The sequence below is a fragment of the Oncorhynchus masou genome, chromosome 23, assembly GCF_036934945.1.
Source record: "Oncorhynchus masou masou isolate Uvic2021 chromosome 23, UVic_Omas_1.1, whole genome shotgun sequence".
Lineage (NCBI taxonomy): Eukaryota > Metazoa > Chordata > Actinopteri > Salmoniformes > Salmonidae > Oncorhynchus > Oncorhynchus masou.
The window spans coordinates 27,562,167-27,589,909 of NC_088234.1; the positions used below are offsets into that span (position 1 = coordinate 27,562,167).

The window sequence follows — 27,743 nt, forward strand, 5'->3', positions numbered from 1 at the left end:
CATGTGGGATCTAACTGACTGACCCTATCTATAGGGAACGATGTTGGATCTAACTGACACTATCAATAGGGAAGCATGTTGGATCTGACTGACACTATCTATAGGGAAGCATGTTGGATCTGACTGACACTATCTATAGGGAACCATGTTGGATCTGACTGACACTATCTATAGGGAAGCATGTTGGATCTGACTGACACTATCTATAGGGAAGCATGTTGGATCTAACTGACTGACACTATCTATAGGGAACCATGTTGGATCTAACTGACTGACACTATCTATAGGGAAGAATGTTGGATCTGACTGACACTATCTATAGGGAAGCATGTTGGATCTGACTGACACTATCTATAGGGAACCATGTTGGATCTGACTGACACTATCTATAGGGAACCATGTTGGATCTAACTGACACTATCTATAGGGAACCATGTTGGATCTGACTGACACTATCTATAGGGAACGATGTGGGATCTAACTGACACTATCTATAGGGAACCATGTTGGATCTAACAGACTGACACTATCTATAGGGAACCATGTTGTATCTGACTGACACTATCAATAGGGAAGCATGTTGGATCTGACTGACACTATCTATAGGGAAGCATGTTGGATCTGACTGACACTATCTATAGGGAAGCATGTTGGATCTGACTGACACTATCTATAGGGAACCATGTTGGATCTGACTGACACTATCTATAGGGAAGCATGTTGGATCTGACTGACACTATCTATAGGGGAGCATGTTGGATCTGACTGACACTATCTATAGGGAACCATGTTGGATCTGACTGACACTATCTATAGGGAACCATGTTGGATCTAACAGACTGACACTATCTATAGGGAACCATGTTGTATCTAACTGACTGACACTATCTATAGGGAATCATGTGGGATCTAACTGACTGACACTATCTATAGGGAACAATGTTGAATCTGACTGACACTATCTATAGGGAACCATGTTGGATCTGACTGACACTATCTATAGGGAACCATGTTGGATCTAACTGACACTATCTATAGGGAACCATGTTGGATCTAACTGACACTATCTATAGGGAACCATGTTGGATCTGACTGACCCTATCTATAGGGAACCATGTTGGATCTGACTGACACTATCTATAGGGAACGATGTGGGATCTAACTGACACTATCTATAGGGAACCATGTTGGATCTGACTGACACTATCTATAGGGAAGCATGTTGGATCTAACTGACTGACACTATCTATAGGGAACCATGTTGGATCTAACTGACTGACACTATCTATAGGGAACCATGTTGGATCTAACTGACTGACACTATCTATAGGGAACCATGTTGGATCTAACTGACACTATCTATAGGGAACCATGTTGGATCTAACTGACTGACACTGTCTATAGGGAATCATGTGGGATCTAACTGACTGACCCTATCTATAGGGAACGATGTTGGATCTAACTGACACTATCAATAGGGAAGCATGTTGGATCTGACTGACACTATCTATAGGGAAGCATGTTGGATCTGACTGACACTATCTATAGGGAAGCATGTTGGATCTGACTGACACTATCTATAGGGAACCATGTTGGATCCAACTGACTGACACTTTCTATAGGGAACCATGTTGGATCTAACTGACTGACACTATCTATAGGGAAGAATGTTGGATCTGACTGACACTATCTATAGGGAAGCATGTTGGATCTGACTGACACTATCTATAGGGAACCATGTTGGATCTGACTGACACTATCTATAGGGAACCATGTTGGATCTAACTGACACTATCTATAGGAACCATGTTGGATCTCACTGACACTATCTATAGGGAACGATGTGGGATCTAACTGACACTATCTATAGGGAACCATGTTGGATCTAACAGACTGACACTATCTATAGGGAACCATGTTGTATCTGACTGACACTATCAATAGGGAAGCATGTTGGATCTGACTGACAATATCTATAGGGAAGCATGTTGGATCTGACTGACACTATCTATAGGGAAGCATGTTGGATCTGACTGACACTATCTATAGGGAACCATGTTGGATCTGACTGACACTATCTATAGGGAAGCATGTTGGATCTGACTGACACTATCTATAGGGAAGCATGTTGGATCTGACTGACACTATCTATAGGGGAGCATGTTGGATCTGACTGACACTATCTATCGGGAACCATGTTGTATCTAACTGACTGACACTATCTATAGGGAATCATGTGGGATCTAACTGACTGACACTATCTATAGGGAACAATGTTGAATCTGACTGACACTATCTATAGGGAACCATGTTGGATCTGACTGACACTATCTATAGGGAACCATGTTGGATCTAACTGACACTATCTATAGGGAACCATGTTGGATCTAACTGACACTATCTATAGGGAACCATGTTGGATCTGACTGACACTATCTATAGGGAACCATGTTGGATCTGACTGACACTATCTATAGGGAACGATGTGGGATCTAACTGACACTATCTATAGGGAACCATGTTGGATCTGACTGACACTATCTATAGGGAACCATGTTGGATCTGACTGACACTATCTATAGGGAACAATGTTGGATCTAACTGACACTATCTATAGGGAACCATGTTGGATCTAACTGACACTATCTATAGGGAACCATGTTGGATCTGACTGACACTATCTATAGGGAACAATGTGGGATCTAACTGACTGACACTATCTATAGGGAACCATGTTGGATCTAACTGACTGACACTATCTATAGGGAACCATGTTGGATCTAACTGACTGACACTATCTATAGGGAACCATGTTGGATCTGACTGACACTATCTTATAGGGAACCATGTTGGATCTAACTGACTGACACTATCTATAGGGAACCATGTTGGATCTGACTATCTATAGAACACTATCTAACTGACACTATCTATAGGGAACCATGTTGGATCTAACTGACACTATATCTATAGGGAACCATGTTGGATCTAACTGACACTATCTATAGGGAACAATGTTGGATCTAACTGACTGACACTATCTATAGGGTTGGAACCATGTGTTGGATCTGGCTGGGAACCACTGACTGACACTATCTATAGACACTATCTATAGGGAACAATGTTGGATCTAACTGACTGACACTATCTATAGGGAACCATGTTGGATCTAACTGACACTATCTATAGGGAACCATGTCTGACTGACACTCTATAGGGAACTGGATCTACTGACTGACACTATCTATAGGGAACCATGTTGGATCTAACTGACTGACACTATCTATAGGGAACCATGTTGGATCTAACTGACTGACACTATCTATAGGGAATCTGACTGCATGTTGGATCTGACTGACACTATCTATAGGGAAGCATGTTGGATCTGACTGACACTATCTATAGGGAACCATGTTGGATCTGACTGACACTATCTATAGGGAACCATGTTGGATCTAACTGACACTATCTATAGGGAAGCATGTTGGATCTGACTGACACTATCTATAGGGGAGCATGTTGGATCTGACTGACACTATCTATAGGGAACCATGTTGGATCTGACTGACACTATCTATAGGGAACCATGTTGGATCTAACAGACTGACACTATCTATAGGGAACCATGTTGTATCTAACTGACTGACACTATCTATAGGGAATCATGTGGGATCTAACTGACTGACACTATCTATAGGGAACAATGTTGAATCTGACTGACACTATCTATAGGGAACCATGTTGGATCTAACTGACACTATCTATAGGGAACCATGTTGGATCTAACTGACACTATCTATAGGGAACCATGTTGGATCTGACTGACCCTATCTATAGGGAACCATGTTGGATCTGACTGACACTATCTATAGGGAACGATGTGGGATCTAACTGACACTATCTATAGGGAACCATGTTGGATCTGACTGACACTATCTATAGGGAACCATGTTGGATCTAACTGACTGACACTATCTATAGGGAATCATGTGGGATCTAACTGACTGACCCTATCTATAGGGAACCATGTTGGATCTAACTGACTGACACTATCTATAGGGAACCATGTTGGATCTAACTGACACTATCTATAGGGAACCATGTTGGATCTAACTGACTGACACTATCTATAGGGAATCATGTGGGATCTAACTGACTGACCCTATCTATAGGGAACGATGTTGGATCTAACTGACACTATCAATAGGGAAGCATGTTGGATCTGACTGACACTATCTATAGGGAAGCATGTTGGATCTGACTGACACTATCTATAGGGAAGCATGTTGGATCTGACTGACACTATCTATAGGGAAGCATGTTGGATCTGACTGACACTATCTATAGGGAACCATGTTGGATCCAACTGACTGACACTATCTATAGGGAACCATGTTGGATCTAACTGACTGACACTATCTATAGGGAAGAATGTTGGATCTGACTGACACTATCTATAGGGAAGCATGTTGGATCTGACTGACACTATCTATAGGGAACCATGTTGGATCTGACTGACACTATCTATAGGGAACCATGTTGGATCTAACTGACACTATCTATAGGGAACCATGTTGGATCTCACTGACACTATCTATAGGGAACGATGTGGGATCTAACTGACACTATCTATAGGGAACCATGTTGGATCTAACAGACTGACACTATCTATAGGGAACCATGTTGTATCTGACTGACACTATCAATAGGGAAGCATGTTGGATCTGACTGACACTATCTATAGGGAAGCATGTTGGATCTGACTGACACTATCTATAGGGAAGCATGTTGGATCTGACTGACACTATCTATAAGGAACCATGTTGGATCTGACTGACACTATCTATAGGGAAGCATGTTGGATCTGACTGACACTATCTATAGGGAAGCATGTTGGATCTGACTGACACTATCTATAGGGGAGCATGTTGGATCTGACTGACACTATCTATCGGGAACCATGTTGTATCTAACTGACTGACACTATCTATAGGGAATCATGTGGGATCTAACTGACTGACACTATCTATAGGGAACAATGTTGAATCTGACTGACACTATCTATAGGGAACCATGTTGGATCTGACTGACACTATCTATAGGGAACCATGTTGGATCTAACTGACACTATCTATAGGGAACCATGTTGGATCTAACTGACACTATCTATAGGGAACCATGTTGGATCTGACTGACACTATCTATAGGGAACCATGTTGGATCTGACTGACACTATCTATAGGGAACGATGTGGGATCTAACTGACACTATCTATAGGGAACCATGTTGGATCTGACTGACACTATCTATAGGGAACCATGTTGGATCTGACTGACACTATCTATAGGGAACAATGTTGGATCTAACTGACACTATCTATAGGGAACCATGTTGGATCTAACTGACACTATCTATAGGGAACCATGTTGGATCTGACTGACACTATCTATAGGGAACAATGTGGGATCTAACTGACTGACACTATCTATAGGGAACCATGTTGGATCTAACTGACTGACACTATCTATAGGGAACCATGTTGGATCAACCTGACTGACACTATCTATAGGGAACCATGTTGGATCTGACTGACACTATCTTATAGGGAACCATGTTGGATCTAACTGACTGACACTATCTATAGGGAACCATGTTGGATCTGACTGACACTATCTATAGGGAACCACGTTGGATCTAACTGACACTATCTATAGGGAACCATGTTGGATCTAACTGACACTATATCTATAGGGAACCATGTTGGATCTAACTGACACTATCTATAGGGAACCATGTTGGATCTAACTGACTGACACTATCTATAGGTAACCATGTTGGATCTGGCTGAAACTATCTATAGGGAACCATGTTGGATCTGGCTAACACTATCTATAGGGAACCATGTTGGATCTGACTGACACTATCTATAGGGAACCATGTTGGATCTGACTGACACTATCTATAGGGAACAATGTTGGATCTAACTGACTGACACTATCTATAGGGAACCATGTTGGATCTGACTGACACTATCTATAGGGAACCATGTGGGATCTAGCTGACTGACACTATCTATAGGGAACAATGTTGGATCTAACTGACTGACACTATCTATAGGGAACCATGTTGGATCTAACTGACTGACACTATCTATAGGGAACCATGTTGGATCTGACTGACACTATCTATAGGGAACCATGTGGGATCTAGCTGACTGACACTATCTATAGGGAACCATGTTGGATCTGGCTAACTCTATCTATAGGGAACCATGTTGGATCTAACTGACACTATCTATAGGGAACCATGTTGGATCTAACTGACTGACACTATCTATAGGTAACCATGTTGGATCTGGCTGAAACTATCTATAGGGAACCATGTTGGATCTGGCTAACACTATCTATGTTGGATCTGACTGACACTATCTATAGGGAACCATGTTGGATCTGACTGACACTATCTATAGAACAATGTTGGATCTATGACACTATCTATAGGGAACCATGTTGGATCTGACTGACACTATCTATAGGGAACCATGTGGGATCTAGCTGACTGACACTATCTATAGGGAACCATGTTGGATCTGACTGACACTATCTATAGGGAACAATGTTGGATCTAACTGACTGACACTATCTATAGGGAACCATGTTGGATCTGGCTAACTCTATCTATAGGGAACCATGTTGGATCTAACTGACTGACACTATCTATAGGGAATCATGCGGGATCTGACTGACTGTGTGGAACTGTCCCGCATTTGTGCCTTTTGTCCCGCAACCAAACAATCATGTCCTGCATTTTATCAACAAATCCACCATTTAAAAAAAGTATCTTTGTCCCTTATTTAAAATCAGATATTCCAAGCCTGTCTCTTTCAGTCACGTTGCGCTTATGAAAATATATGCATATATATTATAATGATGTAATGGCCTAAGCTTAACTTCTCCAATCGTTTAGATCTGATATTTTGCGCAGTGCAAGACGAGACGTAGGCCAACGTCATATAGGCCAAAAGTCAACCAATATTTCTCAAATCCTTTCGGAATAAATTCCGGCTAAATTTGGAGAGGACAGTTAGGCCTCCTGACTACTTACAAAACGCGTGCTTTTTAGCCATATTAGACTGAAAGATATAAGGTAATTTCGTCAAACGTGTGAGGCTCTCCATGCTCATTAGTTGCTCATTCAACATATTTGCAGTACTTTTCTCAATCTCATTTGAACTGTTTTACATTCCACGAGTCCAACCACAAATGTTTCCGTGGTCAAATATAAACAGATTTTCATAAAACATGCACACGTGTGGTCTCTCGGTTCTGCATCACCAACGTTTGTGCAAGGGGAAATAATTGGCTTCGCTTCAATTGCTCGTTCGGTGCTGCGGACTGCAGGGGTGTAGCAAAAATGGATATCTGTGGGTGTAGTGCTGCCAGAGAACACCGGCACATCGTACCACCACTTCTCACAATGGTGCTTGTTTAGTAAAGTTAGAGAAAAGCTGAATGAATGTATTGGAAGTTCCCATAATGATGCATTAGTATTCTACACAACCTAACAAAATATAATAACACAGTATAAGGTTACTGTTACACAAAAACACCACTAGTTTCTTATGAGATTTTAAAATGGTTAGCAGAATAGTCTCCACAAAAAAATATAATGCGGCAAAAAGTCAACAGCACGCGCCGCTAGGCCGCATGTGCATTTATTGAAACAAAATACAGAGAGGCTACATAGTTTAAGACCATCTGCTCTAATTTGCTCACGAAACAGTCATTCAATATCTAAATGCATACGCATTGGCGGTTCTAGTATGTATGGCTCCCTTCAGCGCCCCCCGCCAAAAAAATGGACCATTCTGCACGACCTGTAATTTTTATTCCGACATTTGAAACAACACAAATAAATAATCCTAACATTTAAAACTATATAAATGTAAAATAATATATAAAAAAGAAGACTCATAAATATAAAAAAGAAGTAAGGAAGACAAATACAAACAAATTGTATAAATACAAAGAGAATCAAATTATTACACAATCAATCAATAAATCAAATGTATTTATAAAGCCCTTTTTACATCAGCCGATGTCACAAAGTGCTATACAGAAATCCAGCCTAAAACCCCAAACAGCAAGCAATGCAGATGTAGAAGCACGGTGGCTAGGAAAAACTCCCTAGAAAGGCAGGAACCTAGGAAGAAACCTAGAGAGGAACCAGGCACTGAGGGGTGGCCAGTCCTCTTCTGGCTGTGCCGGGTGGAGATTATAACAGTACATGGCCAAGATGTTCAAACGGTCATAGATGACCAGCAGGGTCAAATAATAATAATCATAGTGGTTGTAGAGAGGGCAACAGGTCAGCACCTCAGGAGTAAATGTCAGTTGGCTTTTCATAGCCGATCATTCAGAGTTAGAGACAGCAGGTGCGGTAGAGAGAGAGAGTCGAAAACAGCAGGTCCGGGACAAGGTAGCACGTCCGGTGAACAGGTCAGGGTTCCATAGCCACAGGCAGAACAGTAGAAACTGGAGCAGCAGCACGACCAGGTGGACTGGGGACAGCAAGAAGTCATCAGGCCAGGTAGCCCTGAGGCATGGTCCTAGGGCTCAGGTTCTCAGAGAGAAGAGAGAAAAGAGAGAAAGAGAAAAGAGAGAAATAGAGAGAACTATTGCTAACAAAAAACACACGAATAAATTGAAATTGCACAAATCCTATATCACATAAATACACAAATAGAATAACACACTTGTAAAGAAGATAACCTGATTATTCCAGTAATGCACTTCAAACAAGAAACACACAACTTCCACAACTGCCATCTAAACCCTTACCTTTCGTGCCTTCCTTGATGCAAAGTCATCAATTACATTGTCATAAGAAATATTCCCAGCAATTGCATGATTGATACTGATGACAGCAAGGCCACTAAGGCGTTCCTGTGACATGGTGGACCTCAGGTAGGATTTGATGAGCTTCAGCTTTGAAAAGCTCCTCTCTGCTTCAGCTACGGTCAATGGAAGAGTAAGACAAATTCCGAGAGCGGTCCACAAATTTGGATACATTTCTGAGAGCTCCCTATCGTGTATGAATAAATATCAGCAGCTCAAGCAGGGTCATGGCCTTCGATGGCAAGTCAGGCAAGTTCTTCAGTTCCTGTGCAAGCTCTCTGCCATCCAAGTCTGAGTATTCTTTATAGTGCAGTGTCATACTAAGAGCCTCACATTGTTCTGTCAGCTCCTCATTTGAGAAACTTTGGTAGGTTGACAGCACTCCAAACTTCTCTCCCACATTTTCCATTGTGTAAAATCTTTCCCGAAGGGCTGTTGCAACATCAACAACGACATTGAAAAATGTCACATCCAGCTTCTTCAAGGTATCACTCAAAAGCTCATCAAATGATTTGTATGAAAAGTGACGGTTTGTGGACCTCAGTCTTTTCTGCCTCTACATTCATACCCTCACAAATATCCTTGGCTGAAGTTTGTGCAGTCATAAAGCCTGATGCTCTGTAGTTGCTGAGACCAACATCCACATGCACACTGGGAGACTGCATCAGCTTGCTCACATGTTGGATCTGGTTCAAGATGTCACACCACACCACTGTACAGATGCTGAAGCAGTATGATCCCACCTCCTCTGACAAGGACTGGGCATCAATCTTTATCACAGGCTATTTGGTTTGAATCCTCGCCTTTCTCACCGCTGCTGCCTGAAACCTCAGTGGCTCGACACTCTTAACTTTACTTTCCCACCTTGTCTCAGTCCACATCTTCAAAGTGATGTCCACATGTTTTTTTCAGGATGGCCCATCGCTGTGTGGAGGCTGAGAACAAGGTGTACAGTTTGTGTAAGATGTAAAAGTAACCTGTGGCATCGACAGAACTTTTAGCATCATCAGCCACAACCAGGTTCAATGTGTGAGCCCCACATGGCACAAATAGAGCTCTTGGATTCATTTTCAGGAGTCTGACTTGGGCACCTTTGTTTTTGCCTCTCATGTTGGCCCCATTATCATAAGACTGTCCTCTGCAGTCCTCAAAATGAATTTGTAGCTAATCTTTTGAGAATCAGGGATGCCAAATGTTGGCCCGTGGACTCCTCTGCCTCCAAAACTCCCGTAAAACGTTCATTTATCTGGGGCTCCTCCTTCAGGGACACAATTCTAATCACAACTGACAACTGTTCAGTGTGGCTGACATCTGAGGTGCAATCTAGAATGATAGAGAATCATTTTGCCAGCTTAATGTCACTCACCATTATTGAAATGCTGCTCAACAAATCAATGAGTTCATTCTGTATTTGGTGGCCAAGGTGGTGTGACTTGAAGTCCCTTTTTGGACACGGTTAAGGTTCTCTTTCATGACTGGATCAAATTGTGCCATCAGTTCAACCTCTTTGAGGATATTTCCATTTGATGGAGAGTACAGTGTTTCTGTGTGTCCCCTTAGTGCCAGATTTCTAATTGCCAGAGACTGCACAATAGCAGTCAGATGTGTCAACACCTCTCTCCATCTCATCCTCTCAGCCTACATAAGTGCCATCTCGTGCTTATCAATTGTTTCCCCTTTTTTGATCCTCATTGCCAGTTCTTTCCATGTTTTCATGCAGTTTTGGTGTTCTGGACTGCTGCCGTATGAAGTCAGCAAAGAACTTGCATGTTTCCAGTCTGTCAAACATGAGTTTGCTAAATACATTTTCTTCCTAGAAAAGAGTTTGCAGCAGAAGCAGAAGAGGCTGTTGTTTCTTTCAGAATACACCAACCAACTTCTAGGGATTTTTTCAACACTCACCAAAGTCTTCCTGAAATACTGGTGCAACTTCTTCTATCACTCTCATTCCTTGGGAAAGCAAAGTTAGGTGGTACCTCACTTGGTCCTCTGCAAACTAGTCTGTCAGAGCTGAAGTGGTTCATCATCCTCAGCAGCAGGGTCTGTAGACAGTGGTTCATCCTCAGTCAGTAGGGTCTGTAGACAGTGGTTCATCCTCAGTCAGTAGGGTCTGTATACAGTTGGTCATCCTCAGCAGCAGGGTCTGTAGACAGTGGTTCATCCTCAGCAGCGGGGTCTGTAGACAGTGGTTCATCCTCAGCAGCAGGGTCTGTAGACAGTGGTTCATCCTCAGCAGCAGGGTCTGTAGACAGTGGTTCATCCTCAGCAGCAGGGTCTGTAGACAGTGGTTCATCCTCAGCAGCAGGGTCTGTAGACAGTGGTTCATCCTCAGCAGCAGGGTCTGTAGACAGTGGTTCATCCTCAGTCAGTAGGGTCTGTAGACAGGGTCTGTAGACAGTGGTTCATCCTCAGCAGCAGGATTTGGTGGGGATGCTGCTACAGGCATTTCTAATGGAGAGCACATGGACATTAGTTTACACACATTATTCACAGCATTTATACTGGTGGAACATCCCACATACATACCCAGTAATAATAAAATCATTGTTGCAACCTACAAAATGGAAACTTAAAACTTTGCAAAAGGGAAATTATTGATTTTGCTTATTTTATACAGGTTTGCACACATAAACACATGTACGTGTACCCACACACACACCTGTAGAATCCTGCAGAATCCTGCTGGGGAGAAGTGGAAGCAAACGGGTCTTCATCCTCATTCTCAGTCTCAGACAACATTTGTGAAGACACCTGTGTGGCTGATGATGGTCATCTTGAGGCTCTGAGATCATTTCTCCTCAGGAGGTCCTGGCCAGTGCCAGAGGGTGCTCAAAAATATTTCAGAAGTGCCCCTGAATTTTCATTGAAATACAGTATATGAGTCTGACACCCTAAATACATTTGTTGCACAATTAAATATACATGTCATTATGCACAATTGATCAAACTTTCAGAATAGGAACCAAATGAACCATACAACCTCCTTGGCTAATTCTAGGCATAAGACACCCCCTTAAGACTCAATATATCACAAAAGATAGAAAATATCAGCATAATATAGACGTATTTTAAGTTAGCCTACAGCATTGGAAATCCCCCTTACTGAGCTCAGGACCTAGTCAATACAATCACAGAAAACCTTTATGATGTCACCTCAATGAAAGTTAACCAAATCAATAATGTGCTAGTTCGGTTGTAATCGTTTTTCTGCAGGCTACACACATTATCATGATGAAACTGTGTGAAATTATATCCAATGTTATGTAAGCTAGTTGGACAGAAAACAGAATATTGTCCCCCTATGTGTAATAGGGGCGGCAGGTAGCCAACTGGTTAGAGCGTTGGGCCAGTAACCGAAAGGTTGCTAGATCGAATCCCCGAGCTGACAAGGTAAAAATCTGTTGTTCTGCCCCTGAACAAGGCAGTTACCCCACTGTTCCTAGGCTGTCATTGTAAATAATAATTTGTTCTTAACTGACTTGCCTGGTTAAATAAATAAAAATAGCAAAGCAAGCAACATAGTAACATAGGCTAACCAATAGGCTAACATGTTATACTGGCCTATTACATGCATAATATTATACTCATAAAGAGATGACATAGCTGCAAACCTTTATCTTTTGTACATTTCTCCTCTTCTTCTTTCTTCTTTTTCCTAAACTGGGCACCTGATGGCTTAGACCTTTTCTTGTCCATTTGTGTTGATTTGGCACTCGAGCATCACTACATTACCCATCCCCCAACACTGTCAACCAAGAGTCGAGACTACATTACCCATCCCCAACACTGTCAACCAAGAGTCGAGACTACATTACCCATCCCCCAACACTGTCAACTAAGAGGTGTCAACTAAGAGGTGAGACTACATTACCCATTGTGACTACATTACCCATCCCCCAACACTGTCAACCAAGAGTCGAGAATACATTATCCATCCCCCAACACTGTCGAGACTAAACCAATTCACCTTGGTGGTGTGCAGACTGGTTTTATATTATTCTTAATGATTTTGCACAAACCAGAAAAAATGTAACAATATGTCTGTGAAACTATATGTTCACAGTTTTATGAATGAATTGTGGTTCATTTGGTAGCATTTCATAGTGTGACTGATTGTACTAATTGCATTAGTACTGTACAAAGTTAGAGGTTCGCAATTTGATAGATTCCGTTGCTCCCCCTACCTCGGGCTTCCAGTGGGTAGACCTGAGGTCAACCTACCCCTGCCCACCTCCCCATCTTGTACTTCTGAGTGGGAGACCTTTCCAGGCAGTAGTTCCCAAACTAGAATCAGGGCGCCCACTCCGACAAGGTTAATAGACCCACAGTCCCACACGGTGACATGATATCATTGACGTGACGTGCAAACGAGCAATAGAAAACCGCTCGCGCAAATGTCAAATTCACCATCTTGCTCACCCCCCGGGCGGCTGCCCATGTTGCCCATACCTAAATCCGCTACTGTGCATATGCAAATGCTGCCAAATGTTTCATTCATGTAAGCAACACTGTCCAGTTAATGTCCTGCAAAATCATCCTGTTGTCCCGCATTTTGAGGTTTTTAATGTGATCACCCTAGCGTGTGCATGCGTGTCTGTGCGTCCGCTTTCTCGTGTCTGAGTGTATCATCTCCCCTACCTGCCCAGCCATTCTGAGATGATGCCCACACAGAAGGAAGAGATCATGCCTCCTATAGAGAAGATGGCCACCGACAGGGACCACAGAGTGGTGAGTGTAGCGGTGGGAATGGGCTCTCCATACCGGTGCACCCATGTAGCATTGTAGTCCGCCTCAATTATCTGGAAAGGCAGGAGAAGAGAGATGAGATGAGACCATGACAAGACAACAGGGAGACAGATGAGCCATCCAATAGAGCTAACATTTTTCCTTAGTTATAGCAGGATGACTGTAACCTGGTCCCAGATCTGTTTGTGCTGTCTCAGCACGACAGGGATCATAGGAGTTGGTAAGACAGCACAAACAGATCTGGGACCAGGCCAGGAAGACAACAATGTCAAGACAAAATTGATTTATGAGCTTTATTCAAATTGGTTCCGGTATTTGGAGTGTTGTGCATCCTTCCAACACCAGAGTTCTTGGTTTGGTTCCCGCATGGCATGGGCCACATATACTGAATCTAGGTAAGTGTATACAAAAGTGTTACTTCCTTGAGATAAATGCTTTGGCAATGGAACAGAGAGAAATGTGCTTTGTGTGAATACTATGACAAACTGTTCTGTGAAGGCCGGGTATAACCACCATTCAATACTATGTGCTTCTTGCAAATATGGTCTATCAAAATCGAAAACTTCCCAATCATTAATCCCTTACCTAGAATTGAACACAAATAGATTGTCTTTCAATGGATTGACTTTCAACGAGTAGCACAGTTGTGTCAAGAGGTTCTTTTGGGCCTGAAGGTTTTGCCTGGTGAACAGATGGCACAGGGTTCAAGGTTTTGGCTCATGTTTAAAGAGGTTCAAGGGACCAGGACTCATGACCAGAGAGTACATACCAGCGGGGGCACGTCGGTTGTAAGGCCTCTCTCGTAACACAACTCACCTGACTATCTCCGTCTGTTACTCTGTCTGACTCACTCCCTGTCTGTATCTAAATACAGATACTATCAGATTCCTAAGAATCTGCTCAATATACACTGAACAAAAATATAAACGCACATAAAGTGTTTGTCCCATGTGTCATGAGCTGAAATAAAAGATCCTAGAAATGTTCTATACGCACAAAAAAGCTTAATCCTCTCAAATGTTGTGCACAAATTTATTTAAATCCCTGTTACTGAGCATACCTCTGTTGCCAAGATAATCCATCCACCTGAGAGGTGTGGCATATCAAGAAGCTGATTAAACAGCATGATCATTATACAGGTGCACCTTGTGCTGGGGACAATAAAAGGCCACTGTAAAATGTGCATTTTTTTCACATAACACAATGCCACAGATGTCTCAACTTTTGAGGGAGCGTGCAATAGTTGCTGACTGCAGGAATGTCCACCAGAGCTGTTGCCAGAGAATTGAATGTTAATTTCTCTACCATAAGCCATCTCCAATGCTGTTTTAGAGAATTTGGTAGTACTTCCAACCGGCCTCACAACGTGTATTGCATCGTGTGGACAAGCGGTTTGCTGATATCAATGTTGTGAACAGAGTGCCCATGGTGGCGGTGCGGTTATGGTATGGGCAGACATAAGCTACGGACAACGAACACAATTGTATTTTATCTATGGCAGTTTGAATGCACATAAATACCGTGACGAGATCCTGAGGAGCATTTTGAGGAGCATTTTTTATAAGGTATCTTTGACCAACAAATGCATATCTGTATTCCCAATCATGTGAAATCCATAGATTAGGGCCTAATTTATTTATTTCAATTGACAGATTTCCTCATATGAACTGTATGAACTGAGGAGTTGAATGATACTGCTGTCTACACAAAATGCAATATATACAGCATGAAACTGATTCTACATTTGATATAACATACTGTTGATATATGTACCTATATATTTTATGTATAATAGCTGATACACAGTACCCAAGCTAGCACATAAAGTTCTCAGAACCATATGTTTCTTAGAGATTGGTAAGAGCGTGGTTGTTCTATGGTTATTTTGCAAACAACCATCCCACAACTTTCTAGGAATGGTGCAGGATAATTGCTTGCTTTGAAACATTCTCAGCACATTTAAAAAATATTATTTTATTTTATATTTCATTACTTTAACAGAACGTTTGATTAAAAGTTCAAACATGGTTACATGTCATTTCAATTTTGGTAACGGTCTAGGAGCTTTCTCCAACTGGTTTGACATTGGGAATGCTGTCAAATTGTTTCAAGAACGTTAAGAAACAACGTTCTTCTGTGGGAATTTCAGTACTTCAGCAAAACGTTTCCCACAGCTTTCCTCGTGTTTCCATTTAAAGTCATGTTCTCAAATTGTTCCGAGAATGTCAAGATATTTTTCAATAAAAACTACAAGAACAAGGCCTGTGGTCTAGGGCACTGCATCGCAGTGCTAGCTGTGCCACCAGAGACTCTGGGTTCGAGCCCAGGTCCTGTTGCAGCCGTCCGTGACCGGGAGGTCCATGGGGCGACGCACAATTGGCCTAGCGTCGTCCGGGTTAGGGAGGGTTTGGCCGGTAGGGATATCCTTGTCTCATCGCGCACTAGCGACTCTTGTGGCGGGCAGGGCGCAGTGCGCGCTAACCAGGTTTCCAGGTGCACAGTGTTACCTCCGACACATTGGTGTGGCTGGCTTCGGGGTTGGATGCATGCTGTGTTAAGAAGTAGTGCGGCTTGGTTGGGTTGTGTTTCAGGGGACGCATTGCTTTCGACCTTCGTCTCTCCCGAGCCCGTACGGGAGTTGTAGCGATGAGACAAGATAGTAACTACTAACAATTAGATACCACGAAATTGGGGAGAAAAAAAAATTCAAAAATAAAAAAACTACAAGAACACTTTAGTAATATTCAGAGAACCCTCTGAGAATGTTATTTAAAAACGTACAATCCATTCTCAGCATGAACAAAACTCTCTCTATCCTCTATCTTGTAAGTGTGCTCTGGTGTGTTGTCCACGCTCATTAATTGGCCACTCCTGATCTTAATGAGTGCTTGTCCAGGCTGTATCACATCCGGCTGTGATTGGGAGTCCCATAGGGTGGCACACAATTGGCCCAGCATAGTCTGGGTTTGGCTGGGGTAGGCCGTCATTGTAAATAAGAATATTGTCTTAACTGACTTGCCTAGTTAAACAAAGGTTAAATTTAAAAAATAAGAAAAATGTTTTCCTTTGAAATGGTCTCTGTTTTAATAGACTAAAATGAACAGTTTTGAAAGCCTAAAAAAACATGGCATGCTAGCCCCATCGTGGTAGGATGGGTACCAGTTTCTTTAGCTAATCCACTCACTGTACTCCATGCCATGTGGCAAAGAGCCTTTCTGCTATCTTCAAATATGAACATTTTATCATTAATGAGATCAAGGAGAACAGAGGATTTGATGCTGATTCGATCACCCTCAGATCAATCTTCCAATCACAACGATTATGCAAATATTCAAAGACCTATCACTTTTTTCCGCCACAAAACATGTTTGTATCTGGTGGCTAAGCAACCGTTTTTTGTTTGTTGCTAGCTCAAGTCTAAATTCTCAAAGTAAATACAGTAATTCCAACCACAAAACATCTGAAATTTGATTTTATGCCTCGAAATAGAACCTGCTTCACAGCTAAATGTTTGTTTTTGACTTTATTATAAATTCTATTTATATTTTCCAGGTACCACATGTTGTAATGGAAAATATTATTTCCAACAACCAATGAGCAAGTTCGTTGTAAATCCAGTGTATATTGAATGTTGTAGACTGCCAAAAGGCCAGTCTCTTTGGCAATGACAAGGAGTGGAATGTTAGCTAAAGAGACTGGTATTCAGACTACCTGGTGACTCAGTGGACTCATTCCATGGCTAAAGAACATTCGATTACAAGTTTGAATCTCACTTATACTGTGCCGCAATAACAAATATATGTGTTTGCATGATAAATGCCTAAGGAAATACAATTACGTGTTCTACCTGTGCTTGGATTTCAAAACCCAAAATAAGCTAGCAGTGTTATTAAAAGTCTCATTGAAACATTCAGTAAAAGTTTTAAGGAAGTTATTAAAAAAAACTCCAAATAACCTATCATTTTGTTCTCAGAGCATTAATAAAACCAACAGGAAAACTTTCAAGGAACCAGAGTAAAACATTCTCAGAACCTATCTGCTACCTAAAAATAAATGTTCCCAGAACAGGATACATTTTGACTTCTGTTCTCAGAATGTTTTTTAAAAATCAGTTTTAACGGGCAGGAAAAAAACTATGTGAAACCAAAAACATACGTTCTCACAACTTCCAGGAAACAAAATCTGCTAGCTGGGTATGTTTCAATATATTTGATGTAAACTCAGAAAAAAAAGAAATGTCCTCTCACTGTCAACTGTGTTTATTTTCAGCAAACTTAACATGTTTAAATATTTGTAAGAACATAACATAGCAAGATTCAAAATCTGAGACATAAACTGAACAAGTTCCACAGACATGTGACTAACAGAAATGGAATAATGTGTCCCTGAACAAAGGGGTGGGGGTCAAAATCAAAGTAACAGTCAGTATCTGGTGTGGCCACCATCAGGTCCCTGACGTGCTCAATGGGATTGAGATACAGCTCTTCGCTGGCCATGGCAGAACACTGACATTCCTGTCTTGCAGGAAATCAGGCACAGAACGAGCAGTACAACTGGTGGCATTGTCATGCTGGAGGGTCATGTCAGGATGAGCCTGCAGGAAGGGTACCACATGAGGGAGGAGGATATCTTTCCTGTAACGCACAGCATTTTGATTGCCTGCAATGATAACAAGCTCAGTTCGATGATGCTGTGACACACCGCCCCAGACCATGACGGACCCTCCACCTCCAAATCGATCCTGCTTCAGAGTACAGGCCTCGGTGTAACGCTCATTCCTTCAACGATAGGTGAGACAAAACTGTGACTCGCCAGTGAAGAGCACTTTTTGCCAGTCGACAGGACTGGCAAAAAGGACGTTGTTGCCGGTGATGTCTGGTGAGGACCTGCCTTACAACAGGCCTACAAGCCCTCAGTCCAGCCTCTCTCAGCCTATTGCGGACATTCTGAGCACTGATGGAGGGATTGTACGTTCCTGGTGTAACTCGGGCAGTTGTTGTTGCCTTCCTGTACCTGTGTCGCAGGTGTGATGTTCGGATGTACCGATCCTGTGCATGTGTTGTTACACGTGGTTTACCACTGCAAGGACGTTCAGCTGTCTGTCCTGTCTTTCTGTAGCTCTGTTTTAGGCGTCTCACAGTACGGACATTGCAATTTATTGCCCTGGCCACATCTGCAGTCCTCATGCCTCCTTGCAACATGCCTAAGGCACGTTCACATAGATGAGCACAGACCATGGGCATCTTTCTTTTGGTGTTTTTCAGAGTCCGTAGAAAGGCCTCTTTAGTGTCCTAAGTTTTCACAACTGTGACCTTAATTGCCTACCTTCTGTAAGCTGTTAGTGTCTTAACGACCGTTCCACAGGTGCATGTTCATTAATTGTTTATGGTTCATTGAACAAGCATGGGAAACAGTGTTTAAACCCTTTACAATGAAGATCTGTGAAGTTATTTGGATTTTTACGAATTATCTTTGAAAGACAGGGTCCTGAAAAAGAGACACTTCTTTTTTTTCTGAGTTTATGATTGCTGATGTATGTTCCAATATATTTGATGTATGTTAGCTGATATATTGTAATATTTTTTTATTTCTGTTACATCAAATATATTCTAACATATATTAGCTATTTTAGCTGATATATGTTCTAATATATTTGGTGTATGTTAGCTGATATATGATCTGCTTTATTTGATCTATTAGTAATTAGCTGATATATGTTCTGATATATGCCATGACCACCAAACCACAACTAAAGCCCCCTTATGAGAAGGGGGCTTTACGACAGTGAATCTAAGAGATTGTCTAGATTGCAGCGAGAGCATCTAACTATATATTGTTCAGGGAGGCTGTACGTGCACTATGGTGTGTTTCTCTCCGAAAGCGACACCGCCCGCCCTTGTCTGAGTCACAGCATGAAGCCTCAACAAACCTTTTGAGTGTCGTCCTAAAAAAAGCCCAAAATAGCCCCTCTTTCCCATGACACCAGAATCGTTGCCTTAAACCCCTCTGCCTCCAATTTCACCCTTGGCTGTTAAGGATATCTGAGATGTGGGGGGGTTGAAGTGCAGGAATGGGGGTAGATAGATGTGTGAACTGTGCAGGCTTGCGGATGGGTGAGGAGGGCGAGGAGGCATGAGGAGGGCGGGGGGTATTTTTTGGCAACGCTGTGTGTTTCCTCATGCGGCTCGTGTTGACATTATTCGGATGCTCCCCTGGCCACTCTCTCTTCTGCTCTTTCCCTCTCTTGTCTCCAATATATTTCTTCCTCCTGCTCTCTTTATCCATCTCCTATTCTGTAATAGTTCATCAATCCTCACAGTCTCTCTATTCCCCCTATCTCCCCCTCTCTTCTATATCCCTACATGTCTTCTTTCCTCTATCCCGACATTTCATTTAGTTTGAATCCTTAATTGATTGCACTGACATTAATATGTTGCTTTTAAAGCCTATAGACTCTACTTCATTGTGAACGGGACAAACCTGGCCCTGAGAAAAAAGACAACAATAGCCTGTTTCCGAAAAGGTCATATTAATCATTTATTCAAGCGCTATTCATTACATAAAGAATATCAAAGCGCTTTAAAGCAACACAAAAAAGACAAGCAATTTAGAAATCAACAACCACATTCATGAGAGGGTAGATCATGAGAGGGTTGGAAAGTTCATGGCTTGAGTGATCATTGGAGGGAGGTGGTCAAATGAGATGAACGATAACAATTCAAAATAAAATCCCCCTCTACTTTCTCCACAGCCTCAGCATACGACACTTTCTGCACTACTCTGACCACTTCAACCTGCCTCTCTCGCACCGGACACTTCCGATCCCCAGCGGCATGGTCACCCCTACAGTTAACACACATAACCTTATCCACTGAAACTACACAATCGTCTGTCCCTTGCCTTCCTGCACACTTCCCACATCTTGAAATCTCCTTCCTACACACTGACATGACCATAAACAGGGCACCTTAGTCAACACAGTGGATTCAGCACAAAAGCTCTAACAGGATAACTGATATATCCTAACATAACTTTAATTAATCAGTTGGATGGGCATTTGATTTCTATAGGCGGCAAGTTTTTTTCTCACGGGACCTCTTGTTGCAGCAAACCGCTCGCCCACAGGACGCCAGACACGCTATCTGCCATCTGCATGAGTACAGTTGAAACCGGGATTCACTTTTCCAGCGTGCCACTGGCCAACGAAAGTGAGTATTTGCCCACTGATGTCAGTTACGACACTGAACTACAGTCAGGTCAAAACCCTGGTGAGGACAATGAGCACACAGTGCATTCGGAAAGTATTCAGACCCCTTGACTTTTTCCACATTTTGTTACTTTACACTTATTCTAAAATGGATTACATGACAAAGCAAAAACAGTTTTTTTTAAATATTTTTTTTATTGAAAATAAAATATCACATTTCAAATCAAATGTTATTTATCACATGCTCCGAATACAATACCTTACTGTTAAATGCTTTCTTGCAAGCCCTTAACTCTTTCTTGAACTGCATTGTTGGTTAAGAAAATATTTACTAAATAAACTAAAGTAAAAATGGCGAAATAAAAATAAAAAGTAACACAATAAAAATAACAATAACGAGGCTATATACAGAGGGTACCGGTACCGAGTCAATTTGCGGGGGTACAGGTTATCCAAGTTATTTTGTATATAGGGGTAAAGTGACTATGCATAGATAATAAACAGTGCGTAGCAGCAGTGTAAAACAAAGGGGGGGGTTGATTATTTGTTCAGCAGTCTTATGGCTTGGGTGTAGAAGCTGTTAAGAGTCTTTTGGTCCTAGACTTGGCGCTCCAATACCACTTGCCGTGCGGTAGCAGAGAGAACCGACTATGACTTGGAGTCTTTGACAATTATTTGGGCCTTTCTTTGACACCACCTAGTATATAGGTCCTGGATGGTAGGAAGCTTGCCCCCAGTGATGTACTGGGCCGTACGCACTACCCTTTGTGGCGCCTTATGGTCAGATGCTGAGCAGTTGCCATACCAGGCTGTGATGTTCTTGACGGTGCAGCTGTAGAACTTTTTGAGGATCTGGGGACCCATGTCACATCTTTTCAATCTCCTGAGGGGGAAAAGGTGTTGTCATGCCCTCTTCACGACTGTCTTGATGTGTTTGGACCATGATAGTTTGTTGGAGATGTGGACACCCAGGAACTTGAAACTCTCTACCTGCTCCACTACAGCTCCGTCGATGTTAAAACTTCTTAGAGATGAGATGGGCTGAAATCCCGTTAACGGGATCGATTTGACAACAGCCAGTGAAAGTGCAGGGCGCCAAATTCAAACAACAGAAATCTCATAATTAAAATTCCTCAAACATACAAGTATTATACATCATTTTCAAGGTAAACTTGTTAATCCCACCACAGTGTCCGATTTCAAAAAGGCTTTACAACGAAAGCATACCATGCGATTATGTTAGGTCAGCACCTAGTCACAGAAAAACACAGCCATTTTCCAGCCAAAGAGAGGAGTCACAAAAAGCAGAAATAGAGATAAAATTAATCACTAACCTTTGATGATCTTCATCAGATGACACTCATAGGACTTCATGTTACACAATACATGTATGTTTTGTTCGATAAAGTTCATATTTATATGCAAAAATCTCAGTTTACATTGGCACGTTATGTTCAGTAATGTTTTGCTTCCAAAACATCCGGTAATTTTGCAGAGAGCCACATCAATTTTCAGAAATACTCATCATAAATGTTAATGAAAATACAAGTGTTATACATGGAATTAAAGATATACTTCTCCTTAATGCAAGTCAGAAATCAGATTTCAAAAAAAGCTTTACGGAAAAAGCACACCATGCAATAATCTGAGTACATCGCTCAGGCACCAGAACAAAACATACAGATACCCGTCATGTTGTGGAGTCAACAGAAGTCAGAAATAGCATTATAAATATTCACTTACCTTTGATGATCTTCATCAGACTGCACTCCAAGGAATCCCAGTTCCACAATAAATGTTTGTTTTGTTCGATAAAGTCCATCATTTATGTCCAAATACCTCCTTTTTTCGCGCATTTAGTTCACAAATCCAAATTCATGAGGCACAGGCACACTTAGTCCAGACGAAAAGTCAAAAAAGTTATATTACAGTTTGTAGAAACATGTCAAACGATGTATAGAATCAATCCTTAGGATGTTTTTATCATCAATCTTCAATAATGTTTCAACCGGACAATTCCTTTGTCTTTAGAAATGAAAAGGAACGCAGCTAGCTCTCACGGCTGCGTGCATGACTTAGCTCATGGCATTCTGCCAGACCCCTTGGTCAAACAGCTCTTATTCGCTCCCGCTTCACAGTAGAAGCCTGAAACAAGGTTCTAAAGACTGTTGACATCTAGTGGAAGCTTTAGGAAGTGCAATCGGACCAAATTTACACTGTATCTTGGATAGGCAAAGACTTGAAAACCTACAAACCTCAGATTTCCCACTTCCTGGTTGGATTTTTTTCTCAGGTTTTTGCCTGCCATATGAGTTCTATTATACTCACAGATATCATTCAAACAGTTTTAGAAACTTCGGAGTGTTTTCTATCCAAATCTACTAATACTATGCATATCTTAGCTTCTGGGCCTGAGTAGCAGGTAGTTTACTCTGGGCACCTTATTCATCCAAGCTACTCAATACTGCCCCCCATCCATAAGAAGTTAATGGGGGCTGTTCGGCCCGCCTTTTCCTGTAGTCCACGATCACCTCGTTTGTCTTGCTCACATTGAGGGAGAGGTTGTTGTCCTGGCACCACACTGCCAGGTCTCTGACCTCCTCCCTATAGGCTGTCTCATTGTTGTCACTGATCAGGCCTACCACTGTGTCATCAGCAAACTTAATGATGGTGTTGGAGTCGTGTTTGGCCACGCAGTCATGGGTGAACAGAAAGTACAGGAGGGGACTAAGCACGCACACCTGAGGGCCTCCAGTGTTGAGAATCAGTGTGGCAGATGTGTTGTTGCCTTCCCTTACCATCTGGGGGAGGCCCATCAGGAAGTCCAGGATCCAATTGCAGAGAGAGGTGTTTAGTCCCAGGGTCCTTAACTTAGTGATGAGCATTTTTGGACACTGATGTTGAACGCTGAGTTGTAGTCAATGAACACCATTCTCACATAGATGTTCTTTTTGTGCAGGTGGGAAAGGGCAGAGTTCAGTGCGATTGAGATTGGATTTGTTGGGGCGGTATGCCAATTGGAGTAGGTCTAGGGTTTCCGGGATGATGGTGTTTATGTGAGCCATGACCAGCCTTTCAAAGCACTTTATGACTACTGGGGTGGTAATCATTTAGGCAGGTTACCTTCACTTCCTTGGGCACAGGGTCTGCTTGAAAAAAGTAGGTATTACAGACTCGGTCAGGGAGAGGTTGAAAATGTCAGTGAAAACACTTGCCAGTTGGTCCGCGCATGCATTGAGTACATGTCCTGGTAATCCGTCTGGCCCTGTGGCTTTGTGAATGTTGACCTGTTTAAAGGTCCGATACGGCTGGTGCTCTCATGCATGCTTCAGTGTTGCTTGCCTCGAAGCGACCATAAAAGGCCTTTAGCTCGTCTGGTAGGCTCACGTCACTGGGCAGCTCACAGTCTGTAATAGTTTTCAAGCCCAGCCACATCTGACGTGTGTCAGAGCTGATGTAGTAGGATTCAATCTTAGTCCTGTATTGACGCTTTGCCTGTTTGATGGTTCATTTGAGGGCGTAACGGTATTTCTTATAAGCGTCCAGATTAGTGTTCCGCTCCTTGAAAGAGGCAGCTCTAGCTTTTAGCTCGGTTCACTGTAATCCATGGCTTCTGGTTGAGATATGTATGGTCACTGTGAGGACGACGTCGTCGATACACTTATTGATAAAGCCGGCGACTGAGGTGGTATGCTCCTCAATGCCATTGGATGAATCCTGGAACAAATTCCAGTCTGTGGTAGCAAAACAGTCCAGTAGCGTAGCATGCGTGTCATCTGACCACTTCCGTATTGAGCAAGTCACTGGTACTTCCGGCTTTAGTTTTTGCTTGTACACAGGAATCAGGAGGATAGAATAATGGTCAGATTTTCCAAATGGATCGCGAAGGAGAGCTTTGTTTGTGTCTCTGTGTGTGGAGTAAAGGTGGTCTAGAGGTTTTTTTCCCCTTTAGTTGCACATGTGACATGCTGGTCGAAATTTGGTAAAATGGATTTAAGTTTGCTTGCATTAAGGTCCCCGGCCACTAGGAGCGCCGCTACTAGATGTGCATTTTCTTGTTTGCTTATGGCGTTATACAGCTCGTTGAGTGTGGTCTTAGTGCCAGCATTGGATTGAGGTGGTAAATAGACCATTTTGAATAATATAGATGAGAACTCTCTTGGTAGATAGTGTGGTCTACAGCTTATCATGAGGTACTCTACCTCAGACGAGCAATAACTCGAGACTTCTTTAACCTCTTACACTTATGGTGGCGCTATTTCATTTTTGGAAGAAAAACGTTCCCGTTTTAAACAAGATATTTTGTCACAAAAAGATGCTCGACTATGCATATAATTGCTACTGTTCGAAAGAAAACACTCTGACGTGTCCAGAAATACAAATATCTTCTCTGTGCGTGCCCTTTAACGTGAGCTTCAGGCAAAACCAAGATGACTTGGCATCCAGGAAATGACAAGGATTTTTGAGGCTCTGTCTTTCATGATCTCCTTATATGGCTGTGAACGCAAGAGGAATGAGTCTGCCCTTTCTGTCGTTTCCCCAAGGTGTCTGCAGCATTGTGACGTATTTGTAGGCAGATCGTTGGAAGATTGACCATAAGAGACCACATTTACCACGTGTCCGCCCGGTGTCCTGCGCTGAAATTGGTGCGCAAAAGTCACCTGCCAGTATTTTTCCATGGGGCACAGAGAGAGAAGCAAGCTTCCACGAACTGCATGTCAATGAAGAGATATGTGAAAAAACACCTTGAGGATTGATTCCAAACAACGTTTGCCATGTTTCGGTCGATATTATGTAGTTAATCCGGAAAAAGTTTCACGTTGTAGGTGACTGCATTTTCGGTTCGTTTCGGTAGCCAGGCGCAATGTAGAAAACGGAACGATTTCTCCTACACACAGACGCTTTCAGGAAACACTGCGCATTTGGTATGTGGCTGGGAGTCTCCTCATTGAAAACATCAGAAGCTCTTCAAAGGTAAATGATTTTATTTATTTGGTTATCTGGCTTTTGTGAAAATGTTGCGTGCTACATGCTACACAAAATGCTATGCTAGCTTTGCATACTCTTACACAAATTAGTCAATTTCTATGGTTCAAAAGCATATTTTGAAAATCTGAGATGACAGTGTTGTTAAGAGAAGGCTAAGCTTGAGAGCAAACGCATTATTTTAATTTTATTTGCGATTTTCAGAAATCGTTAACGTTGCGTTATGCTAATGAGCCTGAGGCTTAGTCACAATCCCGGATCCGGGATGGGGAGTTTCAAGAGGTTAAAATGAGAAATCGCGCCCCTCGTCTTACCAGACATAGCTTCTCTATCCTGCCAATGCACAACGGCCCTTAAAGAACTACACTGAACTTTATGCAAACTGGAAACCACATACCCTGAGGCCGCATTTATTGTAGCTGGGGATTTTAACAAAGCTAATTTGAGGAAAAGGCTACCGAAGATCTATCAACATATTGACGGTAGTACTCGCGCTAGAAAAACATTGGACCACTGCTACTCAACTTTTTTTCTCGAAATGCCTACAAGGCATTCCCCTGCCCTCCCTTCGGCAAATCTGATCATGACTCCATTTTGCTCCTCCTGTCCTATAGACAGAATCTCAAACAGGAAGTACCTGTGCAAAGTCTATTCAATGCTGGTCTGACCAATCGGACCAATCCATGCTTCAAGATTGTTTTGATCACGCGGACTGGGATATGGTCCGGGTAGCCTCTGAGAAAAACATTGACAAATACACAGACACGGTGACTGAGTTAATCAGGAAGTGTATAGGAGATGTTGTACCCACTGTGACTATTAAAACCTACCCAAACCAGAAACCGTGGATAGATGGCAGCATTCACGCAAAACTGAAAGCGCGAACCACAGCATTTAACCATGGTGACTGGGAATATGACAGTCAAACAGACAAAACGTCAGTAGTCGCTTTTCAACGGCTCAGACACAAGACGTATGTGGCAGGGTCTACAGACAATCACGGACTACAGAGAGAAAACCAGCCACTTTGCGGATACCGACATCTTGCTTCCGGACAAGCTAAACACCTTCTTTGCCCACTTAGAGGATAACATAGTCCCACCAACGTGGCCCACTACCAAGGACTGTGGTTTCTCCTTCTCGGGAGTCGTCTTGAGTAAGACGTTAAAGGTTGTTAACCCTCGCAAGGCTGCTAGCCCAGACGGCATCGCAAGCTGCGTCCTCAGACAATGCGCAGACCAGCTGGCTGGAGTGTTTACGGACATATTCAATCTCTCCCTATCCCATTCTGCTGTCCCCACTTTCAAGATGTCCACCATTGTTCCTGTACCCAAGAAAGCAAAGGTAACTGAACTAAATTACTATTGCCCCGTAACACTCACTTCTGTCATAATGAAGTGCTGTGAGAGGCTAGTTACGGATCATATCAGCTCTACATTACCTGACACCCTAGACTCACTTGAATTTGCTTACCGACCTAATAGATCCACAGACGATGCAATCGCCATCGCACTGCGCTATTCCATCTGGACAAGAGGAATACCTATGTAAGAATGCTGTTCATTGACTATAGCTCAGAATTCAACACCATAATATCCTCCAAACTCATCATTAAGCTCGGGGCCCTGGGTCTGAACCCCGCCCTGTGATGGGCCGCCCCCAGGTGGTGAAGGTAGGAAAGAACACCTCCACTTCACTGATCCTCAACACAGGGGCCCCACAAGGGTGTGTGCTCAGCCCCCTCCTGTACTCCCTGTTCACCCATGACTGCGTGGCCACGCATGCCTCCACCTCAATCATCAAGTTTGCAGACGACACAACAGTAGTAGGCCTGATTACCAACAATGACGAGACAGTCTACAAGGAGGAGGTGAAGGCCCTGGGAGTGTGGTGCCAGGAAAATAACC

General features: G+C 42.5%; 1 protein-coding gene across 2 annotated transcripts in view; it reads right to left on the bottom strand.

Moving 5' to 3' along the window:
• Positions 1 to 27,743, bottom strand: part of LOC135510679 (solute carrier family 2, facilitated glucose transporter member 4-like) — a 39,953-nt gene that overhangs the window by 6,437 nt on the left and 5,773 nt on the right. For both annotated transcript variants that reach the window (XM_064931783.1, XM_064931782.1), the window contains exon 3: positions 13,536 to 13,696. In XM_064931783.1, coding sequence (XP_064787855.1) covers positions 13,536 to 13,696 — 161 coding nt within the window. The remainder of the gene's footprint in view (positions 1 to 13,535; positions 13,697 to 27,743) is intronic.